Source organism: Ahaetulla prasina, chromosome 2 (assembly GCF_028640845.1).
Source record: "Ahaetulla prasina isolate Xishuangbanna chromosome 2, ASM2864084v1, whole genome shotgun sequence".
Classification (NCBI taxonomy): Eukaryota; Metazoa; Chordata; class Lepidosauria; order Squamata; family Colubridae; genus Ahaetulla; species Ahaetulla prasina.
Genome location: NC_080540.1, coordinates 59,085,376 through 59,110,186, shown reverse-complemented (window position 1 = coordinate 59,110,186; position 24,811 = coordinate 59,085,376). Strand labels below are relative to the sequence as shown.

The following is a 24,811-nucleotide window of genomic DNA, read 5'->3' as shown; positions in this document are numbered from 1 at the left end:
TCTGTGAAAAAAAGTAATATTAAAGTGAAAATCAAGGTAATTGTTGCTTAATGACTGCCCTGTTTAGCAACCATTTGAAGTTATGACAGCACTGAAAAAAAATTAAAATGTCCCAAAAGAGAAGCTGTTGACTGCAGGTGATTGGTGCATTAACAAAGAAGGTACTCCTGCCTCTTTGCTCCAACCTACCATATTTTTCAGACTATAAGACACACTGGACTATAAGACCCACCTTCATTTTTGGGGAGGAAAACAAGAAAAAAAGAATTCTGCATACCAGCATCAGGATCAACGGCGTCCTCACTTCTGTTCAGATTTTAAATCTTTAAGATCTTTTTATCCATTTAAAACAAATCCTATCACTCTACGTGCATTTAACTGAAGTGGGTGGGGTGGGGTGGGGATGATTTTCATGGGGGCAGAAGAGGGACATGCACCAAAGGCTCCACTACTGAGATGCCCCCCATCTTCCTACCTATATCCGTAGACATTGAAAGCCTGGCTTTCTTGCAGCAAGGCTCCATAGAGATGCAGCACTTCAGTCCTCCTGGACATTGCCATCGTAAACACAAAGGAGAGAAGGGCTGCTTTTCCTGCAGTGCCCACCACCTTCCCTTGCACCTGCCCAGAGGGCCTCCATCTGCAGTGAAGGTTGGTTCCCCTCCCCTCTCTTAAACTGAACTGCATTGTGCTTTTCTGACTTGTTGATAAATGATCCTGGGAGAAAGCAGTAGACAGCCACTATAGAGATGGTGCTGATCCGTTTTGGGTAGTCAAAAGGCCAAGCAGCTGTGGGGAGCTGAGACATTTCTCCTTCACACCACCACCCCCAGCTGCTCAGTGCAGTTCAGTTTAAGAGAGCAAGGAGGGAACCAACCTCGACCACGGACAGAGCCCCTTTGGGCACGAACACCATTTGGGAGGAGAAGGTTTCTGAGGAGGGAGGAGTGCAGGCACAAGGGAAGGCGCAAGGATGGGGTGGGGACTGCAGGAGAAGCAGCCCTTCTCTCATTCTTCCAGCAACAGGAGTGTGTGTCTTCTCAACGTGCCCAGAGTTTTCTTCTTCCCCTTTAGCCACCGAGAGCTTTGAGTCCTCCCAGGGTCTGCCTGGAAGCGGCTCCAGCAGTTCTGACGGCTGCTGCTTTCTCCCATGTGCATCGGGGAGGAAAGCATTTTCAGGCGGAAACACTGTAATCCCTTCCTGAACCCAAAAACAGGGGGTACAGCTGGCGCTGCCCCCTGAAAATACTTTCCTCTCTGGTTCCCTGATGCACATTGCAGAGGAACTGGCCACTGCCTGAAACACGGCTCTGCGAATTGCATTGGGGAATTGGGCCATTGCGCGGTGGTAGCTGGAAAGGAGGGATGTTTTACTTTAGAGGCTCCCGCTCAGCTTAGTTCCCAGGCGCAGAAAGGGCTTAGGTGGTGGCACTTCCTCACATTGCCTGGAATCAAAGTCACTGTGGACATTGTCTGCTGGGTGGCCAGAGAGGGGACCAGCCACAAACTGCCAGGCAGATTCCCCCCATCCCAAAGAGGTTCATTCCTCAGGCTGTGCCCCAACTCAAATCCCCGTCACCTGGAACCTCCCAAAAATGTGACGTACAGAGACCAGAAATGTCCGAAGGGTGGGGTCCAGCGGGTAGGTGGGGCTACATTCGGAATATAAGACACACCCAGATTTTCACCCTCTTTTTGGGGGTAAAAAAATGCATCTTATACTTATATGGCATATTTATTATTATTTTTTGCAGTTTTAATCTGTTTTTATATTTAAAATTGTTTGGATATTTGTATCTCTTATCCCACTCTAGGCTGCTAAGAGTTGCCTAGTACCATGAGATGGGCAGCAAATAAATTTAATAAAAACTTTACAACCAATCTTCACACTTATGACCATTACTCTATCCTTTCATTCATTTGATTGAAGTTTGCCATTCACATGCCTCATAGATGACTTGCAATGAGCAGGGTCAATGAAGAAGTCAACGGTAAAATCACAAGTCATGGTCATGACTTGTTTTGCTTAATAGCTCTGGGTTATTCATTTAATGGCCATGGCAGAATGAAGTTGTAAGTCTGTTACAGCCAGGCATTGCTTAGTGACAGAATTTGCCAGACCCAATTTTTGTTGTTAAGTGAGGACTACCTGTGGTTGGTTTTAATCAGTTAACATATTTTGGAAATAATAATTCCAGAGATTCCAGTTTCAGAGAAATAATTTCTATATAATCAGAAGTGGGTGAAGAACCTCCAGTGACTTCTATCTCTTTTTCCCTCTTTGCTTTATATTGCATTGCTGTGGATTCTTGCATCTCCATAAGTCATCCTTGAGGCAGAATGTATATAGGTAATATTAATACACATTTAGAAATTTATCTTAGATGTTTTGGAAAATCTTAATCTACGACACAAAAAAGAGCAGGCGGTAAAAACAGAGCATGCACTGTCTTAGAGTTTAAGGGAATATTCACAATGGACTGGAATGTGGAGATGTGAGAAAAATTGCTAGTAGGTAGTGTAGATGCTTCAGAAGAATAATTTTGATGTGCTTTGGGAGAAATCATATTAGAAGGAAGATGCATTTCAAGAGACTGAATCAGTTGGTTAAAATCACTTAGTTGCTCTACTGGAAATTTAGCTGTGAGGTTAGACTTTTTATCAGTTATAAATGTATTAAGTTTAGAGCCAGTATTTTAGTAAACATGTATGTTCTTATCATTGAAAATTAATAAAATAAAATAATATAGCATACTAACTTGATTAAAACAGCAAGAGTAAAAGCTTAGGTATCTGAGAAATAGAGTTAGATCAAATTCAGCAAATTCTGTGAAAGGTCTTAAAAGGATGGGATCGTTATTCTAAGAAGACAAAAATGATGCCAGATGAACATCAGTAGGAATTGATGAAACAGCTGGTTAAGTTTATGTGAGTTGAAGCTGCAACAAATCTGAAAAAAATATATCTTTAAAAGTTCATTCACTACACCATGAACTTTTAAACTAGCTATTTTTTAATCTCTCTCCATTCTTTAATCTTTTCCCCTCTCTTCCACACCCCGCTCTGTCTGTGTGTATATATAGTAAGTCAGGCCAACATATTATATAAATTACATTAAATGTTTGAGTTGGTTGCCATTTTCTTTTAAACACTTCCTTATTCATTTGACATGTGACCTTTATACATTTCTAAGTACAGTAACATTTTCTCTGAAATAAAAATTAATAACATTAATAAAACATATTGATCGGCCTGTGGGACCCAACAAGACGTATGTCTGTGTCCTGTGTTAATACAAAGTATTGATTATATGACTGAAAATAAGATTTTGCTTTTTCTCCAAATAGTTTTAAATACAATCAAAGAATCCAATTTAGCGTGACTAAGACTACTGCGATGGCAGCACATTGTTTTTCTTGCTTTAATTTAGTGCTGTTTCCCTTCTTTTTGGATAAATATGGTTTCGCATGAAAAGCGTTTCTGAATGTCCTGTATGAATAGACATCCTTACGATTTTCTGTCTGTTTATGCCGCTTTGATGCATCCTTTCCAGGATTTGGGCTTGCTTAGTTGTATTTTTAACAAGAAAAATAAAAGACAGACACGTATCTGACCATCAACATGTGGCTAATTCAGCATTCTGTCTTTCCTTACTCCAAGATACTGGCTTCCAGGTAATCTATAATTACAAATAGTTTCCTCATTCCTGCTTTCATGAAGTGTCCCATGGCCCCATTTCCATCAAATTCTCAAAATGGTGAACCAGAGATTGAATTCCGTCAGCATCGAATATCTTCTGTTCTATTATTTTTTGCTGGGTCTTGAACATTCAGGGTCAGGGCCTTTCCCTCCAAATCTTTTCTTTGAAGCTTCCCATTTCACTTTAGAACACAATTGAGCTTCCTTCATTCTAAAGAGATTTGGTCTGCTTTATACTGAAGGACACTGTTTAACAATAAACAGCATGGCTGAACAGTAGCAAAAGTGTTAGCTTAATGGGTCCTGAAGGTTGTATTTGAAATACAGCCCACGGGGAAGGAAGTCTGTATCTATAGCAACACAAAACCTGAAAGAAGGAAGGGCATAGTCTCATCTATAAGCACAAGACTGAAGAACACGAATTCCATCTATGCTATTATTGTTTCATTAACAAAAAAGGGTGCTAGGGAAATGCCATGGGATTTTTTTTTTCCCCTGAAGCTTAGTTCTGCATTCCTCTAGTGCAAACCTTTTAGGCACTGAGTGGCCAAACTGCGCGCGCATGCATGCCCAAACTGAAAGGTGTGTCCGTGTGTGTGAATTTGTGTGCATGCATGGACACATGTGAAAGCGCGCGTGCGCAGGCACGCATGGACATGGCATGCGTGGACATGCACGCATGTGCAGCAGAGACCCAAAGACCAGCTGACCGGCGGGAGGCGGGGCATCTAAACACCGGCAGCGCGGCAAGAGGTAAGATCTTTTTCTTTCATGAGCTTCTGTTTCGTCGTTTGCAGGGAAACAGAAGCTCATGAAAGAAATGCCACGGAGATCTGACCTGGGGCGACAGCACACGTGCCAGCAGAGAGGGCTCTGTGTGCCACAGGTTCACCATCAGGCCTGTAGTGGCTAAACCATATATAGATTCTGTGTGAAGGGAGGCCATTAAAACCCAATGGAATTTCTGACAGCCTATTAATTATAAAGACCACAGAAATGCTACTGTGGAGAAGCAGGCCAGGAGATATTGTTTGGACATGTGCTCAGAATGTGGTTCTCATCTAAATGTTGATAATGGAAGTAGATAAACAAAGGCTCAAAAGCAGAATAGTTTCTGGAGTTTAAAAAAATGGCTTAGAAGCCAAGTAAAGCTCATTTAAGAAAGAATTATTGGTCCCATAATCACTTCTACTTCAAATTAGGCAGCATGTCTCATTTCATTTGCATATGTGTTTATAATTTTGCATGGGAAAAGTCAGGGATATTCTCCGGATTGCATTTGTCATGAAAAAAAACCAAAATCCTGAGTTTTATTTATAGGAAACAGTTGATGTTTGTATTAGCCTATGAAATTACATCACCATGAGTGTTTGGCCCAAACCCAGTGAAATCCAATTGACCTGAATCCTTTACTGCTTACAACTAATGGAAAAAAAATCTTCTAATCCCCTAGATCAGGGGTGTCAAACTCGATTTCATTGAGGGCCGCATCAAGGTTGTGTTTGACCTTGGGGGGCTGGGATGGGCATGGCTGGGGTGGGTATGGTTACCTTGACGTCACTCATGTCAGGGGCGCCTGTGGCGGCCTGAGAGCTCTGCCAGCGAAAATGGGCTCCTGAGCTCTGTCTTCGGCTGTGACGACCTCCTGCAACCCTCTGCCAGCAAAAATGGAGCTCGTGAAGGCCACACGCAGCCCTCCCAAGCTCCATTTTTTCTAGCAGAGGCACTGCGGGCTGGTTCTTTGCTGTTTCCAGGGTGGCCCCACAGTCCAGATCTAAGCACCCTGTGGGTAGGATCCGGCCCCTGGGCCTTGAGTTTGACACTCCTGCCCTAAATCTATTCCAAGAGATTCTAAATTGTGGCTACCCTTCCCATCCAGCTTAGGACTACACCTCTCTTCATTCAGATCTTTCTCTGGGAAAGTTCTGTGTTGCCAAAACTCTCCTGAACTGCTTCTCCAGGTGCACATTCTATCACAGTAGAATACGTGGATAAGTGGAATTGATTCTAACCCATGTAAAAACTATGAAAATACAACTATTTTAACTCCATAAATCTCAAGTATTTTTTATAAATGGGTGCAGTTTTACTCAGTTTTTGGCACAGGGTTCAAAAATCCGATTATTTTTTGTCTTTTCTCATCTTGTTGTCTTTTCCACAGAGATCAGAAATTATATCTGAAACAATATTTTATTAGATTTAATTATCATTTTTGTCTTAGATTTTTACCAGGTTTGCATTCCATATCTTGTATTTTAGGTTTCGGATATTGACATTTAAACTCATATTTAATTCAGGATTTGATTTCCATTTTGACAATAGCTGTCATTCTAGATCTTTCATTTTCAAGAGCTTGTTCATGCTTTCAAAGTTTGCACTTAGGTTTTGTCTTAATAGACAAATAGAACTACCAATTTTGCATGTTTATTTTCCTGTTTTTGGTGTCCCCCTTCCCATTTCATCTAGCTTGATTGTAATGCTTTATTCCATACAAAATTATATATTTTTGCATGATATTTTGTTATTTGGATTAAAAAAAAAACCACTTTGATTTACACTTACATATCTAGTTTATGTTAGATAACAAGCATACAACAATGTTATAATAATAATTTATGAGCTACATAGTGGATTTCATTATTTGAATGAGGACATTTGTTGCTTTTAATATTGCTCCATCCGTCCGTCCTTCTGTCTGTTTAGTTTATCTACAAAACCAGTAATTGTTTAAATCAGTGTTTCCAATCTAGGCAACTTCCAGCTGTGTGAACTTCAGCTTCTGGAATCTTCAGGCATTTCCATGCTGGCAGGAAAATTGTGAGACTTGAAATTTTAAAAGGTTTTGAAAAAGGATTAGGTGTATTTATAAAGTGCACATCAGCAAGCAACTTGTGGTCAGTCATTCACTGTAAATTAAAATTCCATGTTCAAAGGCTGTGCATTCATGATGCCATTCAAAGGAGCAGAGGAACTATGTCATTTTCATGCCCTATTTTAGACATTGAGCGAGCTGATGTTTGGAATCAAGATGGCAGATTATATATCCCTTTGGTCTGCTTGAGCTGGACAATTCTTCTGGCATACAGTTCAGTTCAGATTTATTATCCCATAGTCTCCTAGTCCTATCTTGGTATCATGGACAAATTGCTAGTAATTTTACTCACTTATTTACCGCTGGTGCTTTTTTAGTCCTGATTTGTTTTCCTTGAGAGATAGTGATTTTTTTTGTGGGAATAGTTAGTGTACCAAGAGTAGAACAGTATTATTTTGTAGCCTACTCTCTTTAGGTAGTTACGATTGGTCCACTTGTTATATGAGTCTTGTATTCTATTCTTTTCTATTTTATTATTTTAATGTTTGAAAAAAGAGAAAAGAGACATTGAAACCTTGACTCCAGGGAATAAAACTGATCACTCTTTTGATTACATTAAATGTTCCAGCGCCTGCTGTCTGGAATACCATATCTCCTGAGAACCAGCTGGCCCTGAATCTGCTGACATTTTGGAAAGCATTAAAAAGCCTTCTACCACTAAACTATAATCTGCCTCTTCCCTCCCCCCACATCCAACATTTCCAAGTTTGATTATTTAAGTAAGAAAAACATTCATAGCTTTAAATGTTACTGATTTACGTAAAACAATATTAACAAGCAAGATTTTGGCAAAATTTGCTGCAGTCATTTCACAAGGTTCTGTCTACCAGGTTTCTAACTGCCAGTAAATATGAAGTACGTTCTCTGCAAAATGTATGCTAATAGGTCATAGTAACCTGAAGGAAATTCTTCTCATCCCTCAATTCTCTTCAGGGAGCAGGTCATCTTAAACAGCATTTCGGACAACATTCAGTAGATGCAATAAGGGTAAACTAGTATCAGTATTTCACTGTCTTCATGGAATAAGTCCAAAATGGGTTTAAATCTATCTTTAGTTGTATGTAATTATTTATTTTGCCATCAGTGCTTTAGGCCAGCAGTCTCCAACCTGTTGGGACAAGAGACTACTTCCATGGAAAACATTTTTTTCCAGAGATCCGGGTGGGTGGGGAGAAGTAATTTTGTGCACTACCTAGATCCTGTGCATGCACAGTTGAAGCTTTGCTAACAGGCCCAGGCCAGTACTGGTCCGTGACCTGGAGGTTGGGAATCCCTGCTCTAGGCAAATATTTTAATGTTTCTCAGAGTGCCCCTTCTGGGACAACCTTGTCCGTCATTCCCACCAATTCTGGATTTAAAAGAGTGACAGGTTCACAGTGGAAATATTCAATAGTTCATTAGGAAACTTCTTAACCACTAGACCAAACTGGCTCTCGTAAATTAATACTTTATTTATTCTAAGAAAACCCATAAATTTATTTATTTATTTGTCAAATTTAGAGACCATCCATCTCACTCACAGAGTGACTTTGGGTGATGTACAGTTAAAAAGATTCAGAATAATCCAAAATATAGTTTATTTCTGATAGTAATTATGGAGCATTAGACCCTTCAATTGTATTTAGAATAGATTTTGAAATCAGAATTTTAACCGAATGGAATGCTATTATATAATTTAGGTCAGATTATCTTCTGATTAGCAATAAATAAATCTAAATTATTAATCTCTCACATTGCCCAAAAAGAAAGATATGCCTATAGTTTTTGAACCAGGAAAGGTCTTAATTACTATAAATATCTGCTGTACCATGCCTGTGTTGTTATCCTTGAGAAACAAGACCCACCATCCTTACATGACTTTATATAGCATTGAAAGGTCTTTATATTGATTTGGAAATTAAACCTTGTTGTACATATAAAACAACAAGGTACCAGCAATCATACTTTAACAGGCTAAAAAAATACTGCTGCAGCAAAGATTATTGTGTCTTCACATCCTATGCATTTTGTAACACTTTGTGCAACACATTTTCTCACCAATATAGTCAAATCAAGATTATGAATTTGGCAGTCCAATTTATCTGGAGGGTGCTTAGGTGAGAGAGTCTGCATCCTAAAATAGGGTCTAATACAAATTCTGATTTTCCTAGTAGAAAGATAGAATTCATTATGTATTTATAATCCCCGGACATTATAATTACTTTTTTAATATAGTTAATGTAATTTTTGCAGAATGAATTGAAGGAGTAAATATGGACTTTCTTCCCCATTTAGAGCTGCACAAAGAAAGTAGAAAAAGCACCCAAGTACGTATATTTTAAATAAATATGTGCAGATTATATGCATTTAAGCGTAGTAAAAGTAATTTAAATGGGGAAATACAAAGGTACATTCTAAATAGCAACTAACCATTGTGTGTATCCCAAATGTCTATGCATATAAAATATATGTGGCATATAAAAGTGTAACACAAAGACGTAATACATTTTCAACTAAAAACTTGCATTTTTTTCATTTTAGACTTGAGTTTACAAAATCACATTGAGTGGCAAAAAACCTGACACACTAAATATGCTGAACTTGCAAGATAGGCAGCTATAGAATTAGGTGAATTTATAAGAGAGGAAGACTCAGCTGCAAGCAGTGATAGAGAAAAATAATGTTAGGCATGGAGAAAATGGATGTGGAACAAAGCAGATGGTAAACCCTCTGTTTGTGTGTGTGTGTGTGTGTGTGTGTGTGTCTGTGTTGGTGTGTCTGTGTGTTTCACCGGGCTTAGAGTACATAAATCACACAAAAGACTTTATTATGTGCACTGCACACCTTTAGTGTATGCATCCCTAATTACTCAGGCACAGAAGGAGAAATGGGGCTGGATCTTATGAATTTAGAAATATTTGTGAAGGGGAAGAAAAACCCCTCCCTCACTCTCTCTTTCCAAGCAGCACCGACATTTATCTTTCTGCAGCAGTGTTTAGCGTGAAAAGGGAGTATCAGGAGAGTTTGATAGGATCCAATTAAATTCCAACTGATAAAATAATGATGAATTGTAGTTGAGCTCCAATGAGACACAATGCACTTTACTGTCATCCCCACAGTGCTAAGAAGGCATTGAGGTCATCAACTATAGAAAAATAGAACACAGTTGCAGCTGTACTATTTGTGTAGAAAACAGTCAAGGGAAATGAGGTTGGAAGGTGTTTGTGTGGGTATGTGTGTTCAAGGTGGATATATAGACTGCAAGAGTGTTCTGCATGAATCCAGGAGATCAGCACAGAAGCTATTTTCCTTTGCCATTCAGATTCAAACCTACAGAAAGGAACATAAAGAAATCTAGGTTTCTCATTCTAATGGGAACTATATTTTTATTGAAGCAATAAAAAAAATTGAATAGAAATAAGATTAGGTCTATTGAAATACCAGACGTTCCTATCACACATTGCCCATTAGATAAACAAACTTATTTTGGTTAAAGTGTTATGTTTTAAGTCTAATCCAGGGGTCTCCAACCTTGGCAACTTTAAGACTTGTGGACTTCAACCCCTAGAATTCAACTTCAACTCTGGGAGTTGAAGTCCACAGGTCATAAAGTTGCCAAGGTTGGAGTCCCCTGATCTAATCTATCCTAGTTGACACTCCCCTATAAATAATTCAAAGATATCTTGAAGGTATTTCTGCTGCTCGGAAACAATAGGTCTTAATAGGCTCAATCAATCAATTCAAATTTATTGCAAAGACCAGTACCCTTAATACATATGTAAGTAAAAATGGTCCTTATTTAATGCCCAATCATTCAGCATTGAATGTGTGACAGTGCTAAACGAGTGGTACCTATAACTGGTTTTCAAAATTCCAACTGTTGCAGCTTCCTGTGGTCACAATTGCAGTTTGCAATTCCTGCCATTTTGCCACAAGTAAAATCAGTGGAGAAGCCAGCAGGAAGTTAGAAGTCACAATCATATGAGGTCCTCACTCAGTGACCCATGGTAATTTGCTTAGCAGTGATAATTAGAGTCATGTGACATGGTGCTTTATGCATAGCGACTGAATTCCAATCCCAGTTAACATTGGTAAGTATTGAATTAAAATGTACGTGTAGATTGCGTTCAGACATTCCATTAAACTATAGCTTGCTTTAGTTACTATTTGTTTCATACTCTGTACTGAGTACTCTGTACTTATGATTTACAAAGCACAAAGGGTGGAGTCACATGCATGCACTAAAGCCGAATAAATCGTTGAACTTACAGTAGGTGGTGTGTAAATTGAATCATGTATTTCTTTTCCCGGTGACTGAATGCGCAGTCAGTTAATCCTAAACTGAATAACATTTATATCCTGTTTTCAAACCTTCCAGGCACTTAGCCATTGTTTTTCAAAGAACTTGGTAACTATTTGATGCTTGATTAGGTGGAACAAGATGAAACTTAATCAAGGGGAATGTTAAGCTGATAACTCCACATAAACTCCACGTAAAATATACAAGGCATAGAAGTATCATTTGACTTGTTTAAACACCAGCTGATGGTGGAAAATGCTCTTATAAAGAGATTTGCCAGCTTAAAAAGAACAGTTTATTGAGAAAAGTTTATAATATTTATTCCAGATTGTGTACTTTTAGAAGGAAGAGATATTTTAATGCTGGAATTTTGAGAATATCAGTTTGTACATTCTAACAACTATGTACAATTTTTTTAAAAAATTAAGAATATCCTCGCTGTGAATGTTTTCTTTGTCTCCCCTCTGATATGTTTTTCTGTAATAGATCTTTTGCACCAGATTCACATATTTCTCTTTCTAGGTATTCTTTGTCTCCATATCTATACTTTTCTGTGTCCTACACCCATCTGCTTGTTTGCTTGTCATGCTGTGTGTCCATCTGTGTAGTTTCTGTCCACCTACAAATGGTGGTTTTTTTAAAATTTTTAAACACTGATCAATTGGGCTGTATATAGAAACATTTGGTGTAGACTTTTCAAAAAAGGAGTATTAAATATAGACTAGCAGAAGGCAACTGATTACTCAATCAGGAATAGAGACAATTAGGTCAGAGGATAAAAGTAGCTTTGTGTCCTAATTGTTATTATATCCTCTACTTTAAACTTCCTCGGTTGCTTTTCAATGTCATTGTTGATGTTTTATTTCTTTTTGATGGTGTTTAATTTTGCTTTCATGGTATTGTGTATTTTTATTGTCAGTTACTTGGATTACATATATAGATGCCATATGCCACTGGAAGTCCTGTATAATGATTATGAAGAGGCCGGGAGATCGCCAATAAAGCATTTAGTTTGTGTGCAGGTCATAGGTGTGCTTATTTAAAAGGCAATGTGAATGCCCCCTAGTTTTCTGTTTATTAAATTGCTGAAATTGTCAAAGGTATATAATTTTCTGCCATGTAGGGAGGAGAATACCACTTTTTGGCAGAGCACATGCTCTGAACACTGACATTTCCAATTTAAAAAGGGATCCACTAGAGGTAACATGAAGTATGTGAAAGGATCCTGGAGAAAACTAATCATACTGGCCAAATGGGGGAATACTCTCACCTGGCAATAAGGCAGATTCCTGTTTTTTTTTTAATAGAACTATATTAGTGCTGAAGGAACAAGCAGTTAGATTTGGCCTCAGTTATTAAGAACCAGTTATCTCTGTTACTTAGAGGGATCCGGTGGCTCAGTGGCTAAGATGCTAAGCTTGTCGATCGAAAGGTCGGCAGTTCAGCAGTTCAACTCCCTAATGCCATGTAACAGGATGAGCTCCCGTTACTTGTCCCAGCTTCTACCAATCTAGCAGTTCGAAAGCTTGGAAAAAATGCAAGTAGAAAAATAGGGACCACCTCTGGTGGGCAGGTAACAGTGTACTGTGCGCCTCTGGCATTTAGTCATGCCAGCCACATGACCACAGAGACATCTTTGGACAGTGCTGGCTCTTCGACTTTGAAACGGAGATGAGCACCGCCCCCTAGAGTCGGGAACGAGACTAGCATATATGTGCTAGGGGAACCTTTACTTTTACCTTATCTCTGTTACTAGCCTATTGCAAAATGCTTTCTGTCTTCTTTTCCAAATGCTGGTGTTTTTATTTGTTTGATGCAAGTATTTATGCAGTAGCATTTATAGTTGTACAGCACATACATGGTCTCCTATTTAGGTAATTTAAATATTTCTCACCCCACAACATAGATTATTGTGCTATCTAGGCAATATCATCTATTCTGAGCACTAGCAATTCTCCAACGTCTTGAGGCCAGGGGTTCATGTCACCCAATAACTGATGCCTTCATGGATACAGGCAATAACAATAGGTTCTTTCGTAAGGAAAACTTTTCAACTCCCATATTTTCTTTTGCACACTGCTCACTTTATGTTGAGTAATTTTTTTTTAAAAAAATAGCAAGGATAGTTATTTAATATATATATATATATATATATATATATATATATATGTTACACTTAATTCATTTGAGCAGGGAAAAATAGGGAAACCATTATCATGAGATCAGCCAGACAGATGGCATATTGTTAATGGGAATCTGTTTTATATAAAGAGGTGGCTTTAGATGGTTATAGCGAAAGCAGAGAGACCTATTGTACATCTCCAGAATAGGAAGCCAGATCTACCTCAAAATGCATTGGCCTAATTTTGTTCTGGTTTAATTTTAGATAACCACTTTGCCATTTAAAAAAAATTCACTGGTGTATAAAATAAGGATTATGAAATAGATTTTCTTCTCATCAAATGGGTGAGAGGGGGCAGGTAGAAGTGTTGATTAGTTACTGTTTAAATCTGTGGTATGTAACTACAGAGTGCTGTTGTAATCTAAATAGGGTTGTTGTTGTTGTTGTTTTAAAGAAGTAAATAGAAATCCTGTTTGAGCTTTCAGGACAGGGACAGGATCCATCTGTGTATCTGTCAACAACAAATAAACACAGCTTAAATGAAAATAATGGAAGTACAGCCATTCCTGCGCTGAGGTTAGATATCTGCAGCAATCACAGCTGGCATATCGGCAGTAGAAATTGAGGGATTTTCTTGCTAGTTTTGCATGCTGCAAGAATATAACACGGAGATTCAAGCTCAGACTGTATTGATTAAAACTGTGCTGTTCTTTAATCTTTAAAATATTTACCCATCTGTCTGATACTCCTTGTTTCTTTAAGATATCTAGAATGAAGACAGAACTATGGGTATATGGAGGGAAGATGCATATCTGGATGGCTGCTCCTTATCTGCTACACTAAAGAAACAGTTTTCTTAAGGGGTTAGGCCTTGAACTTCATGTTCCTAGCATAGGCTGTCTGCCCAGGATTACATCAATTTCCAAGAATCTCTACCCATCCAATTCGATCTAGCAGATTGGGCATGCTGCAGATCCTGTCAGCCAAAGACTGTTGGGCCTCTTCCGGAGTAGCCCCTACTCTGTGACATATTCTCCCTACAGAGTAAATTAGAATGGCCTCAACCCTGCTGGCTTTCTAAAAGGCTGGCTGTGTAGTTGAGCCTCAGGCTCTGAACGTGCTAAGAACCTCGTTTCTTAGCTTTACTGCTAATTGGTTCATTATCTCGGCTATATTAATTTTGGATGCTTTCATTGTTTAAATGTTTTTTATTATTTTTATAGTTTTAGAACTGCTAGCTAGACATTGGTTGGGATAGGCGACTATAGAAATTGATTGATTAATTGAATGAATGAACAATTAATGTTCATTCATTTGTTTTTAAGTCCTGGCCCCAAGACTCAAAAAAAGAAATTCTTGCCCTGCAGAAGAGATATTGCTGGCAATGAAATTACCACTGTAGGAGCAACCCTAAAGGATAACTAGAAAGGTCTTGGGGACGAAAGCATCCTACTTATATTTTTGTTTTTTTAATGAGTACTAGGAGCACTTGTGGGAAGGAATATAAACTGCTGGTTGAGTATGGCCTGCTGAGATTAACAGTTGTAGCAGAATCATGGAGGAGAGTGAGAACTGGAAAATGGACTGGGGGAAAGCATTGAACCAGGGGTGGTTCGGACTAGATCACCAAATCAGATTGATGTACAATATGAAGCCCATCTGAAAATCCACTTGATCTTCTGCTCTGCTGTTCTTTTACATAGGTCAATATCAGTTCCATGTGCTTTGTGATATTTTGTTTACCAGAATGTTGGAGGGAGATACTATTGGTAGCTCAATTTGAGTAATTTGCTTTCTCTGTCCCAATCTGCTCTTTTTCCCCCCAATGTTGGGACAGGCCGCAGGGCTGAAAATTTAGAAACCTCTTGTCCAATTTTTGAGGTTCTTTTCAGGTTGTAGATCTCAGGGATTCGGACAGACTTGTGACAGATGAAACTAACTGACAACAGAGGCCCATCTAATGATCTATTTGAACAACTCCTTTACTACTCTCCAGCAACCATAAAGGACAGACTAACATTACTTTCCTGTATTAAATGGCATATGCTCCAGCAAGATTGAATTGAACCTTGGGGAAATCCTTCTATAGCACTTCTGGCTCTTCCTCTGAGAGAATATTCATAAAATAGCGCTGAACAGAGTATTGTTTGAAATCTTAGGTATTGACCTACTGTGTTTTGTCCCCATTATGTTTTACATGAGTCCTCTGTGGGAGGTCATCTTTGGTTTTGGAGTGGGAAGTCACCAATAATGGTTCTATTGCTCAGAATGTGCCCCAAGTTAAAAAAAAAATGGGCAAGATAAAGAAGAACAAATCTACAGAAGATAAACGTGCTGTGAATGAATAGATTATTGGTTTGGGATGCTTAGGTCAGCCTCTTTTGGCTGAAAGAGCTGATTCATAGTTGGAAAGTGTACCTTAAATCTCTTCCATCACTGGATTTGTCAGGCGTGCTTTTGCACAAAAATGCCAAAAGTCTCAGCTGCCTCCCTTTTGTAGCCAATTGGGTTTGGCAGCAATTAGTTGCTGCTTTTCCTATCTTCCATCTTGACTACTGCAGCACACTGCATGTAGTACTACCCTTGAAAAATGTTCAAAACTTTCAGTTGGCATCAAATGCAGCACAAAGGAACGTGCTCATATGAAGCTTGTGTGAAAGATCTACAGGTATGGTATACAATGTTGAGTGTTGGTATTGAACATTTAAGTCATAAATAGGATCTGACTATTTGGCTCATTGAATGGAATGGACTGGACTGGACTGGACTGGACTGGACTGGACTGGAATAGAATAGAATAGAATAGAATAGAATAGAATAGAATAGAACAGAACAGAACAGAACAGAACAGAACAGAATAGACTTTTTTATTGGCCAGGTGTGATTGGATACACAAGGAATTTGTTTTGGTGCATATGCTCTCAGTGTACATAAATGAAACATATTAGAAGTTACTCTAACTGTTAGTGGCCCTTTTGGAAGTCTTCCAGGTATCAAAGCTTTCTATTTTAACGGAGAAGAAATGTTGCTACATTACTTCTTTGGAGGTTTGTGTTTGGCCCAGCTTTCTTGGTGCTAAGAAAATCTGTAAAAACACATTCTCTATTAATTGTATTCTCTCTCTAACAAAATTAATTAGACAAGATATACATTAAATGTACAATAATTTCAATTATAGTTATTCCTGGTGGCTATTTAAAAACAACAAGAATACATTACAGCAGGAAACGAAGGAAGAACCACACAAAAGCACAAAAGGCAAACCTCGTCTAGTAATGTGGCAAGATCCTACCTACCTAGGTAGTTTATTTAATTCAATTCAGGTGCCATCTGACTCTGAATGGCTTACAATATAATAAAAATACAGGACAAAATAAAAAAGATAGGATCTAGTTGCTCTATTCAAAAACATAGATAATACACATAAGCAGATGGATTCTTGTATCGACAAGAATCCATCTATCTTAGCCCAAGGTCTTCTGGGCCATATACAAAGCCAACAGGGTAGAAGCCATGTGGCCAGATATATAGAGAGACAGACAGAAAAAGATAAATAAGATAGACAGACAAGATAGACAGATAGACACATGATATAAATCAATATTTATATAGGTGTAGCAACAGTAAAGAGAAATGTTACAATAGAATTGATTTTTACTAGTACCCAAGTGGTGTTTCATGTTTGTGTCTTTTGAGGAATTGGCATTGACTTTAAATAAGTCAGTGTAATAGGCAAATAGGCTAATAAGATTTCTGTAACCCATCCTTTGCTCTTCTATTTCTCCCTCCATGCATACACATGTTATATAGTGAAAGGGTAATATATGTATCAACAGAGTTATTTTAAAAATGTTTTACGTGGTTTTTTTAAAAAACTCAAAGCAAGACTTGGAAGACAAGTAATAGTTTCTACTCCCTCCTACCCCAAGACATTTTTGAAATTGTTTTTGCAAAAACAATGAATAAAATTTCAGTGGTGCTAACAATAATTACATGGGCCTATAGATTTTGCTTTGAGAGTCCTCCAAAAGGTAGCATTGCTAAAGCTACTCTTTCGTTACTAAGAATCCCAGCAAGAATCAAGGTTTCAAGAATCAAGGATTTGTCATAGAGCCTTCAGCAGCGTAGACCTCCAAGAGGAAAATAATAATAATAATAATAATTCTTTCTCTGCTATGCTGCTGATGGTAGCTGCTTCCTGTGCGTTCCTTCTCTCAGAAAGAACTCTGCATCCATTCTTCTCTGTGTTTTACTGGTTGATGATCTGGATAGTCCTTGCTTCCTTGGGAGTGTGCCTGGCACCTGTGCTTTCTGCATCCAGAGTAAATAAAAGGGAGAGAGCACACACAGTAGAATTTACACATAAAATGCAATGGGCCATTCTGGAAAATTGCTAGTCCAAAATGTGTTAAAAACATTCCTGCCAGGTTTTTTGGACAGAGGCATGCTGCCATCCCCCATCTAAATGGTTCTGGTGTGGAAACATTTGTATTACAATTTCAGAGTTGTCCTCCAAAGCCAAGGAACCAACAGCCTAACACGTTCTACCATTCCGAGATACTCTGTGCGTATGCATAATGTAATGTTTGCTGATGGTGTAATTTTGTGAGAGCCTAACAAGCAAATTCAGGTTGCTGTGTGCTATATCCATTAAGCCCGTCTAATACATTTGCAGAAGTGTATAATTGTAAAAATGTGAATAAGAGAGATGTTAACAACATTGGCATGAAGCCACAAGCAATGTAAGACATCAACAAACATGATTGTTTAATAAACCGACCTTCATTATCTTCTCCCACATGTTTGTTTGGAAATAAGCCCAATTGATGCCAGAAAACTACCTTCCAAATGCATGTATTTTGAGTTGCAATCCTAAATAGTTAGAAGTTGTCAGAGTACAGCTAGATACAGTTAAGGATAATAGTGAAACACAAAATTGGCATAAAATAAAGTAGAAAACCCAAAGCTCAGCTTTGTCGTGTGGTGTCAGACTGCTGGCCATGGTTCAGATTTATTGTCTGCTTGCATCCTTCTTGTTTTCTTCAAAAGACCTAACTTTTAAACTTCCTCTCTAGCTCTTGGGATGCATTTCCATTCCCTTCCTTTATGTTTAGAGTTTGGAAATCCAGGAATAGCCTTAAGCAATTATTGGCAAGACCAGCATTCTGGATTGTTCTTCCTCTAGATGAATTTTAGAAACACTGGCAACTGTAGAAGCAAACAGATTCCTAGTTCTTGGTCCCCCCCCCCCCAATGTGCCTATTCTTTTGGCCTAATGTAGTATTAAAAGAGAAATTACATTCAGGCCTTCTTAATTATGTAAGAACATGCATGGCATGTTTTTAGCTGTCTAATGTAGCCTTTGTTCTTCGTTGCATTGAAGATGTTGAATTTGTTAGCTTCAAGCAAGTTCTCCAATGTATGAGGTAATACATTCTAAATCTGCACTGTAGCATTGCTGGCTACAAATGATGGTTTATAGAACTGAGGTAGTCCTTTAGCCAAGCAGATCAATTGTTGAGTTCAGGAATGTATCTTTCCAAACTATGCACTGTGGGCTGCCGAAATTGCCTTCAGGAAGGAGAGAGGGAAGGAAGGAAGGAAGGAAGGAAGGAAGGAAGGAAGGAAGGAAGGAAGAAAGGAAGGAACGAAGGAAGGAAGGAGAGAGAGAGAGAGAGAGAAAGAGAGAAAGAAAGAAAGAAAGAAAGAAAGAAAGAAAGAAAGAAGGAAGGAAGGGGAGTCAAAAAGATGTACAACACATCTCTTAATGTCAGAAGAGGTATTGTAATAAAGTTGATTATTCTTGAACATGAACCCTCATCTTGTCTAAGTCCTTGACGTATGCCATATGTTGCAGAAGATCACCAGAAGTCTTAATAATTACCACCAAGAAAACGTTTGTTAGATAGAAAGGGTCATGTTACGTGAGACAAAAATGCACATATCTGTCTCTTCTGTGTAAACTGTTTTTGTCAGAGTGGGTTTCTAAAGAGTTAATAATCTGCCAGTTCCCACTTTGTACCCTATTCAAAAGGAATTCATTTCCAAAAAGATCCAGGGCAGAGAAATGCAAATAAGTGTTTCGGACAGCTGCAGGCTGTATGCCTTTCTGAGATGCCAGGGCCCCAAATGAGACATGTCAGAGTACAAATTGAAAATGCCAATTTCACTTATTCTGCCACACTGCTCGTCACAGCTAAATCCTTCCCTGCCACCCTCCCAAAACACTTTTCTCTTTCCAAATGATGGGTACTTTTCCTTTATGTAAATATACGTGACCTTTTTAAAGTTATTTCTATGTACAGCTTCTTTGACCTGTTTCCAATTAGTCTAACACAACCAAAAAAGAATGGGACATGAACATACACAAATACAGTCACACATACTTACACAATTGCATGTACCACATTATGCAATCATCAATTATTTTCAAATCTCTACTGACCTTTAAATAGTTTATATATTATATTGCATAAAGATATTGTGGATGTGCACTTATATTAGCTGCACTTCAATTATTTGAATTTGTGATTATACAATCTGTATTTAGAGTTCTATATTCTATTCTTTAAGGGACATGGTGGCTCAGTGGCTAAGATGCTGAGTTGTCAATCAAAAGGTTGGCAGTTCAGCGGTTCGAATCCCTAGTGCTACGTAACGGGGTGAACTCCCGTTCCTTTTCCCAGCTTCTGCCAACCTAGCAGTTCGAAAGCATGTAAAAAATGCAAGTAGAAAAAATAGGGACCACCTTTGTTGGAGAGGTAACAGCATTCCGTGCGCCTTTGGCATTTAGTCATTCCAGCCACATGTCCACGGAGACGTCTTCGGACAGCACTGGCTCTGTGGCTTTGAAACAGAGATGACAACCATCCCCTAGAGTCGGGAATGACTAGCACATATGTGCAAGAGGAACCTTTACCTTTACCTGTTCTATTCTTTGGGGCAGATAGTTGGTATTGCACTCGAGCCTTTCCAGCTTGATGTTGTATGGGTAACCTTCAGCAATTAACTTGGACAATGCCATGCTGGTGAAGGATTATTCAAGGAAAGGCATTTATGGAGGAGAAATAAAATTAATGAATAAATGGTTGATTGAATGTGCCATCAAGTTGTTGATTCTTGGCCACCCAATAGATATTATCTACGAAAATATAATAATAGTTCAGATAAATACATCAACCCCCAGATAGAACACTTGGCTGAAATGCCTTAATGGTTGAATTTAATATTTTAATTTTTTTAATTTTAAAACCATTTAATAACATATTCTGCACTTTAGGCAAGCCTTCCTCAAATTGATGCTCTTGAGATATATTATTCAATGACTCCAGGCATATATATATGAAGAATGTTAAATAGGTAAAGCAGGTTTTAAACAGATGAATTTAATTAAAGAATATTTTATATCATTAATATTATAGATTAGGGGTTGATAAATTTTTCAGGCTCAGGTGCCATTGCAGAAGCTCATATAATGGGCAAATATCTGTCAGGCACGAACGATCAGATCCCCGTGTGAAGATTTCAGTTAGCTCTTTTAGTGCTCCAGCCAGCCTATTACACAGAAGTCTTCTCAAATTGGCAGATTGCACCTGGATCAGACTAGATAAGGTTCAGTGGCATTCAAAGGTAATCAGACTTCCTTCTCTTATGCCCACATAGGGATTCCAGACTATTTCCCTGTTTGATTCCTCTTCTTTCTCCAACAATATCTTACAAATGCCAAGCTCTTAAATTTCAGCAGTTTTAACCTATTAGCCTTCAGAAGGAGGCCAAAACGTAACCCATGTCTTGGGTTACAACCAATTATTCAATGACAAGACTTGCAATGGAGTTAAGCAAGGGGAACTTGCAATGAGTCCATCCATGTAGTTATGTGATTATAATCCAGGCCCTTCATAAGTATGATATTGCAGTGAGCCATAGTCACATGATCACAGTTTGCTAACTTCTCACAAAGATAATGGGAAAGCTGCCAGGAATTGCAAGTTGCAATCACATGAGGTAGTTGCTTAAGAATCTCCTGGGGTTCTTGCTTAACGACAACAATCAGAACTATCAGAATTGCTGTCACTAAGCAATGGAGTCACATGAAAACTTTAATCCTTAGCAATAGCAATCCTGATCTCAATTAGCATCATAAACCAAGAGCTACCCTCATAGAGATCTTGGCCATTGTTATTTAATATGGGAAAACGTGAACATCATTTTTGTGTGGGTGCTACTACGTGTGGGTGCTACTATGCCTGTGGGTGCTATGTGACTAACTCTTATTAATTAAGGCTTGAGACCTATATTTCTATAATATGTACCTCATATTGCGATTCTGTATTGTTTCTGGCTCTCGGTGCAAAAAAAAAAAAGATTGGTCACATCAGTTGACACAGCTCTCAGGAAGTGAGTGTTTCTGTTGTGTGTTTTGTTTCTCATTCTATATGCATAACAGTTCACCTGTATTCTGTATGCTTTATAGCTTTTTTTAAAAAAATACAAATTAAGACAAATTGGATTTCTGTGGAAGTTGAAGAGGAGGAGGGAGAGGAAAGCAAGACCTGGAAGGATACATGGGTTGGGGAAGATACTTGCTGCCTTCTTCATCTTTTTGGCTTCTTCTTACGCCTTGGTGACTACTATAGTGGCGTGGCTGAGCAGGGAGGGGGTGTTTCCAGAGCAGGGGGAAAGCTGCACCTGTAGTATCCATAGTTCCCTAACAAACTCCAGCAAGCTATGAATCTTTCATTTAATCTCTCCTGACACGCCTGTCATTTTCTCCGGAGAAAAGCAGAGAATCTCTCGCCAAAGGAGGTCATTAGCTGTCAGGGAAGGTTCCGACTGCCTTCCTGTCTTCCTATCGATTAAGCCTCCACATGCACACAGGCACTGTGAAGGGAATATTGATGAGGCTGCAAGAAGTTTGTCTGAAGCAAGGGATTGGGTTAGGTTTATTTTTCACGGAGATAGATGGGATGAATGCTCATGGTGATGTAGGATGGAAATACAATTCCCAATTTGTGTGCCTCTGTAATCAGCCTTCTTAGAGAGATAGTCTTCCTTAAGTCCGTTGCATTTTCATTTTCTTTCCTGCTGTAGAAAAAGCCGAACAGTATTTGCCAGCTCAACAAAGACAAAAGTAATGTCTCCAGTTACTGGGAGGCTTTAGATTCTATTCTTCCTCAGTTTAAATATTTATTCAGACAAGGGCTCCTTGCTCTGTTGTCTTATTTTGAGGAACAGGTGCACAGCATTCCTGGACGCTGAATGATGATAAGAATAAAATAACTTCAATTTGTACTTTTTATTAATTTATACAGTGACCACACCCATTTATAGCTTGTATATTACTTGAATAGGTCTGAAAATCACTTTGTTTTAGGTTTTGTGTATTCTTGGATTGTATTTTAACAACAAACCCAGTTTATTAAGTGATGCAATTTTGTGCCAAGGACCATTAGCCTCAACAGCTCAAATAAATTATGCTTGTGATTTGACATCCAGTAGATTTTCTCAATTCCTGCCAATCATTCTCTACTGGTAAGGAATATTACAAATCCAGAACCACACTGTTTTAACATTGCCTAAGTAGGCAAAGGGAAAATTAAAGTGGAAAATAATTTAGATGCTTTGGATTGGTACCCAGTTCAGACTTTCCCCCAAAGTGCATTCTGTCTAGCAGAACTGTAAAGAAGCAGCTGGGGGGAAAAATAAAGAAAATTGTGTTGTTGTTGTTCCCTGGTTATTGGGAATATTTCGTGTCTGAACAATCTGTCTTGCTTTTGACATGGTCATAATTGGCAGAGGAAGATCCAGGTAGATGCACTTGAAATCAGTGAGAATAATGTGATGTCTTCCACTGGCTTTTCATTTGCCTCTTGGTTTGTATTTGCTATTTTTGTGTAAGGTTGACTAATAGACTCTGTACCCTGTTGTGTCTTCTTTGGCAGTATTTCTATGAAGGGAATGACATCAGTGACCTTCCAGTGAACCTTTCTGTTGTGTGGAATGGAAACTTCATAATTGACAATCCCCAAAACATCCAAGGTAAGCTGAAATAGGGAATGTAGAAACACCTTCATTTATAACAAAATTTCTCCATAGTAAACTATCTCCACACTTAATCTTTGAACCAACCAGCTGGGGACCATATTGGAATTAAGAAACTGCCACAAGTGAAAATTCAAAACATTTTGCCCATATGAGGAAACACTGTTCCTTACACATAGCAAAGTTAAAGGAGGCAGTCTGTAAAGACCTGGTTTTATAACTTATTCTCTCTCTGTGTTTAATGGAAATGCTGCAAGTTATTCAGTTAACTAGATGCACATCCTGTATAGCAGGGACCCATGATCAAGTTATTTTACTAATGCAACCTGGGTCAGTGATGGCAAACCTTTTAGACACCGAGTGCAGCTGACATAAAACTGGGGGAATTGCTAACATTTTGGAAGATAGTTTCAAGTTCAGAAGGGTCTTAACAGACTCGAGCATTGGGCTCCATTCAACAAGATGCAGTTCAATGGTGAGAAGAGTAAAGTCCTGTATTTAAGCAGGAATCTATCTTGTACCAGTACAAGATAGACATTATCGGACTCAACAGTAGTGCCTATGAGATGGGTCTAGATGTCCTGGTGTGTGTAAGTATGACTCAGTTGTGTGCTGCATCTGCCAAAAAAGTCAATACGGTCCTGGGTTGCAGGGATAGTATCTAGACCAAGGGAAGCAATAGTATCACTCTATATCAAGGGTCTCCAACCTTGGTCCCTTTAAGATTTGTGGACTTCAATTCCCAGAGTCCCTCAGCCAGCAAAGCTGGCTGAGGAACTCTGGGAGTTGAAGTTCACAAGTCTTAAAGGGACCAAGGTTGGAGACCCCTGCTCTATATCACACTGATAAGGTCACATTTGGAATACTGTGTACAGTTTTGGTCACAACAATATAAAAAAGATGCTGAGGCCCTACCAAGAGTGCAAAGAAGAGCAACAAATATGATAAGTGTTTTGGAGGCTAAATCCTATGATGATTGGTTAAAAGTACTAGGTATGCTTTTTTTAACAAAGAAGAGTATGATAGCAGTCTTCCAATACTTGAAGGGCTGCCCCAGAGAAGAGTTAATTTATTCACCATAATACCTGAGGGCAGGACAAGAATCAGTGGCTGGAAGTTCGTCAGAGAGAGATGCAGCCTAAGGAGAAATTTCCCCTACAGTGCAAACTATTAAGTAGTGGAAGGGTTGCCTCCCAGAGTTGTGGATGCTCCATCATTGGAGGTTTTCAAGAATATATTGGACAACCATTTGTCCAAGATGGTTTGAGAACTCCTGCATTGGGCAAAGGATTGGACTAGAAATTTTAAATAAAACCTAACATCTAAAATTAGATGCCATCAGAGGATAGTCTGTTTAGCAAATTCTACCTTGCACCAATTTATCTTTGAGTGTCTTCTTTCCTTTGCAGCTCACTTGTACAAGTGCTCAGCTCTGCGAGAAAGCTGTGGGCTGTGCCTGAAGGCAGATCCACGCTTTGAGTGTGGCTGGTGTGTGTCAGAAAAACGATGTTCCCTCCGTCAACACTGCCCAGTGTCGGAAAGCTGGATGCATGCAAGCAATGGCAATAGCCGTTGTGCAGATCCCAAAATCCTTAAGGTATGTTTGGGGTGGGGGTTGCACTGCCAAAGAAGAGGGCCTTTCTCCATTCTCTTTCTTAAATAGTATACAGGAAATTGGCTGTGTCACAGGATGCCGGGAAATACTTGGTCCTGTAATGTTTTATGGACTGATAGGCATATCCTGCAGCTGTTGGTATTAATCAGCTTTGTACACTACTGATTTCATGTTCATAATCTC

At 38.8% G+C, this 24,811-nt stretch overlaps 1 protein-coding gene across 6 annotated transcripts in view; it reads left to right on the top strand.

Moving 5' to 3' along the window:
* The window catches only part of PLXNA1 (plexin A1), a 405,135-nt gene that overhangs the window by 276,812 nt on the left and 103,512 nt on the right, over window positions 1–24,811 (top strand). For all 6 annotated transcript variants that reach the window (XM_058168162.1, XM_058168161.1, XM_058168157.1 and 3 more), the window contains 2 exons: window positions 22,914–23,010; window positions 24,423–24,610. In XM_058168162.1, coding sequence (XP_058024145.1) covers window positions 22,914–23,010; window positions 24,423–24,610 — 285 coding nt within the window. The remainder of the gene's footprint in view (window positions 1–22,913; window positions 23,011–24,422; window positions 24,611–24,811) is intronic.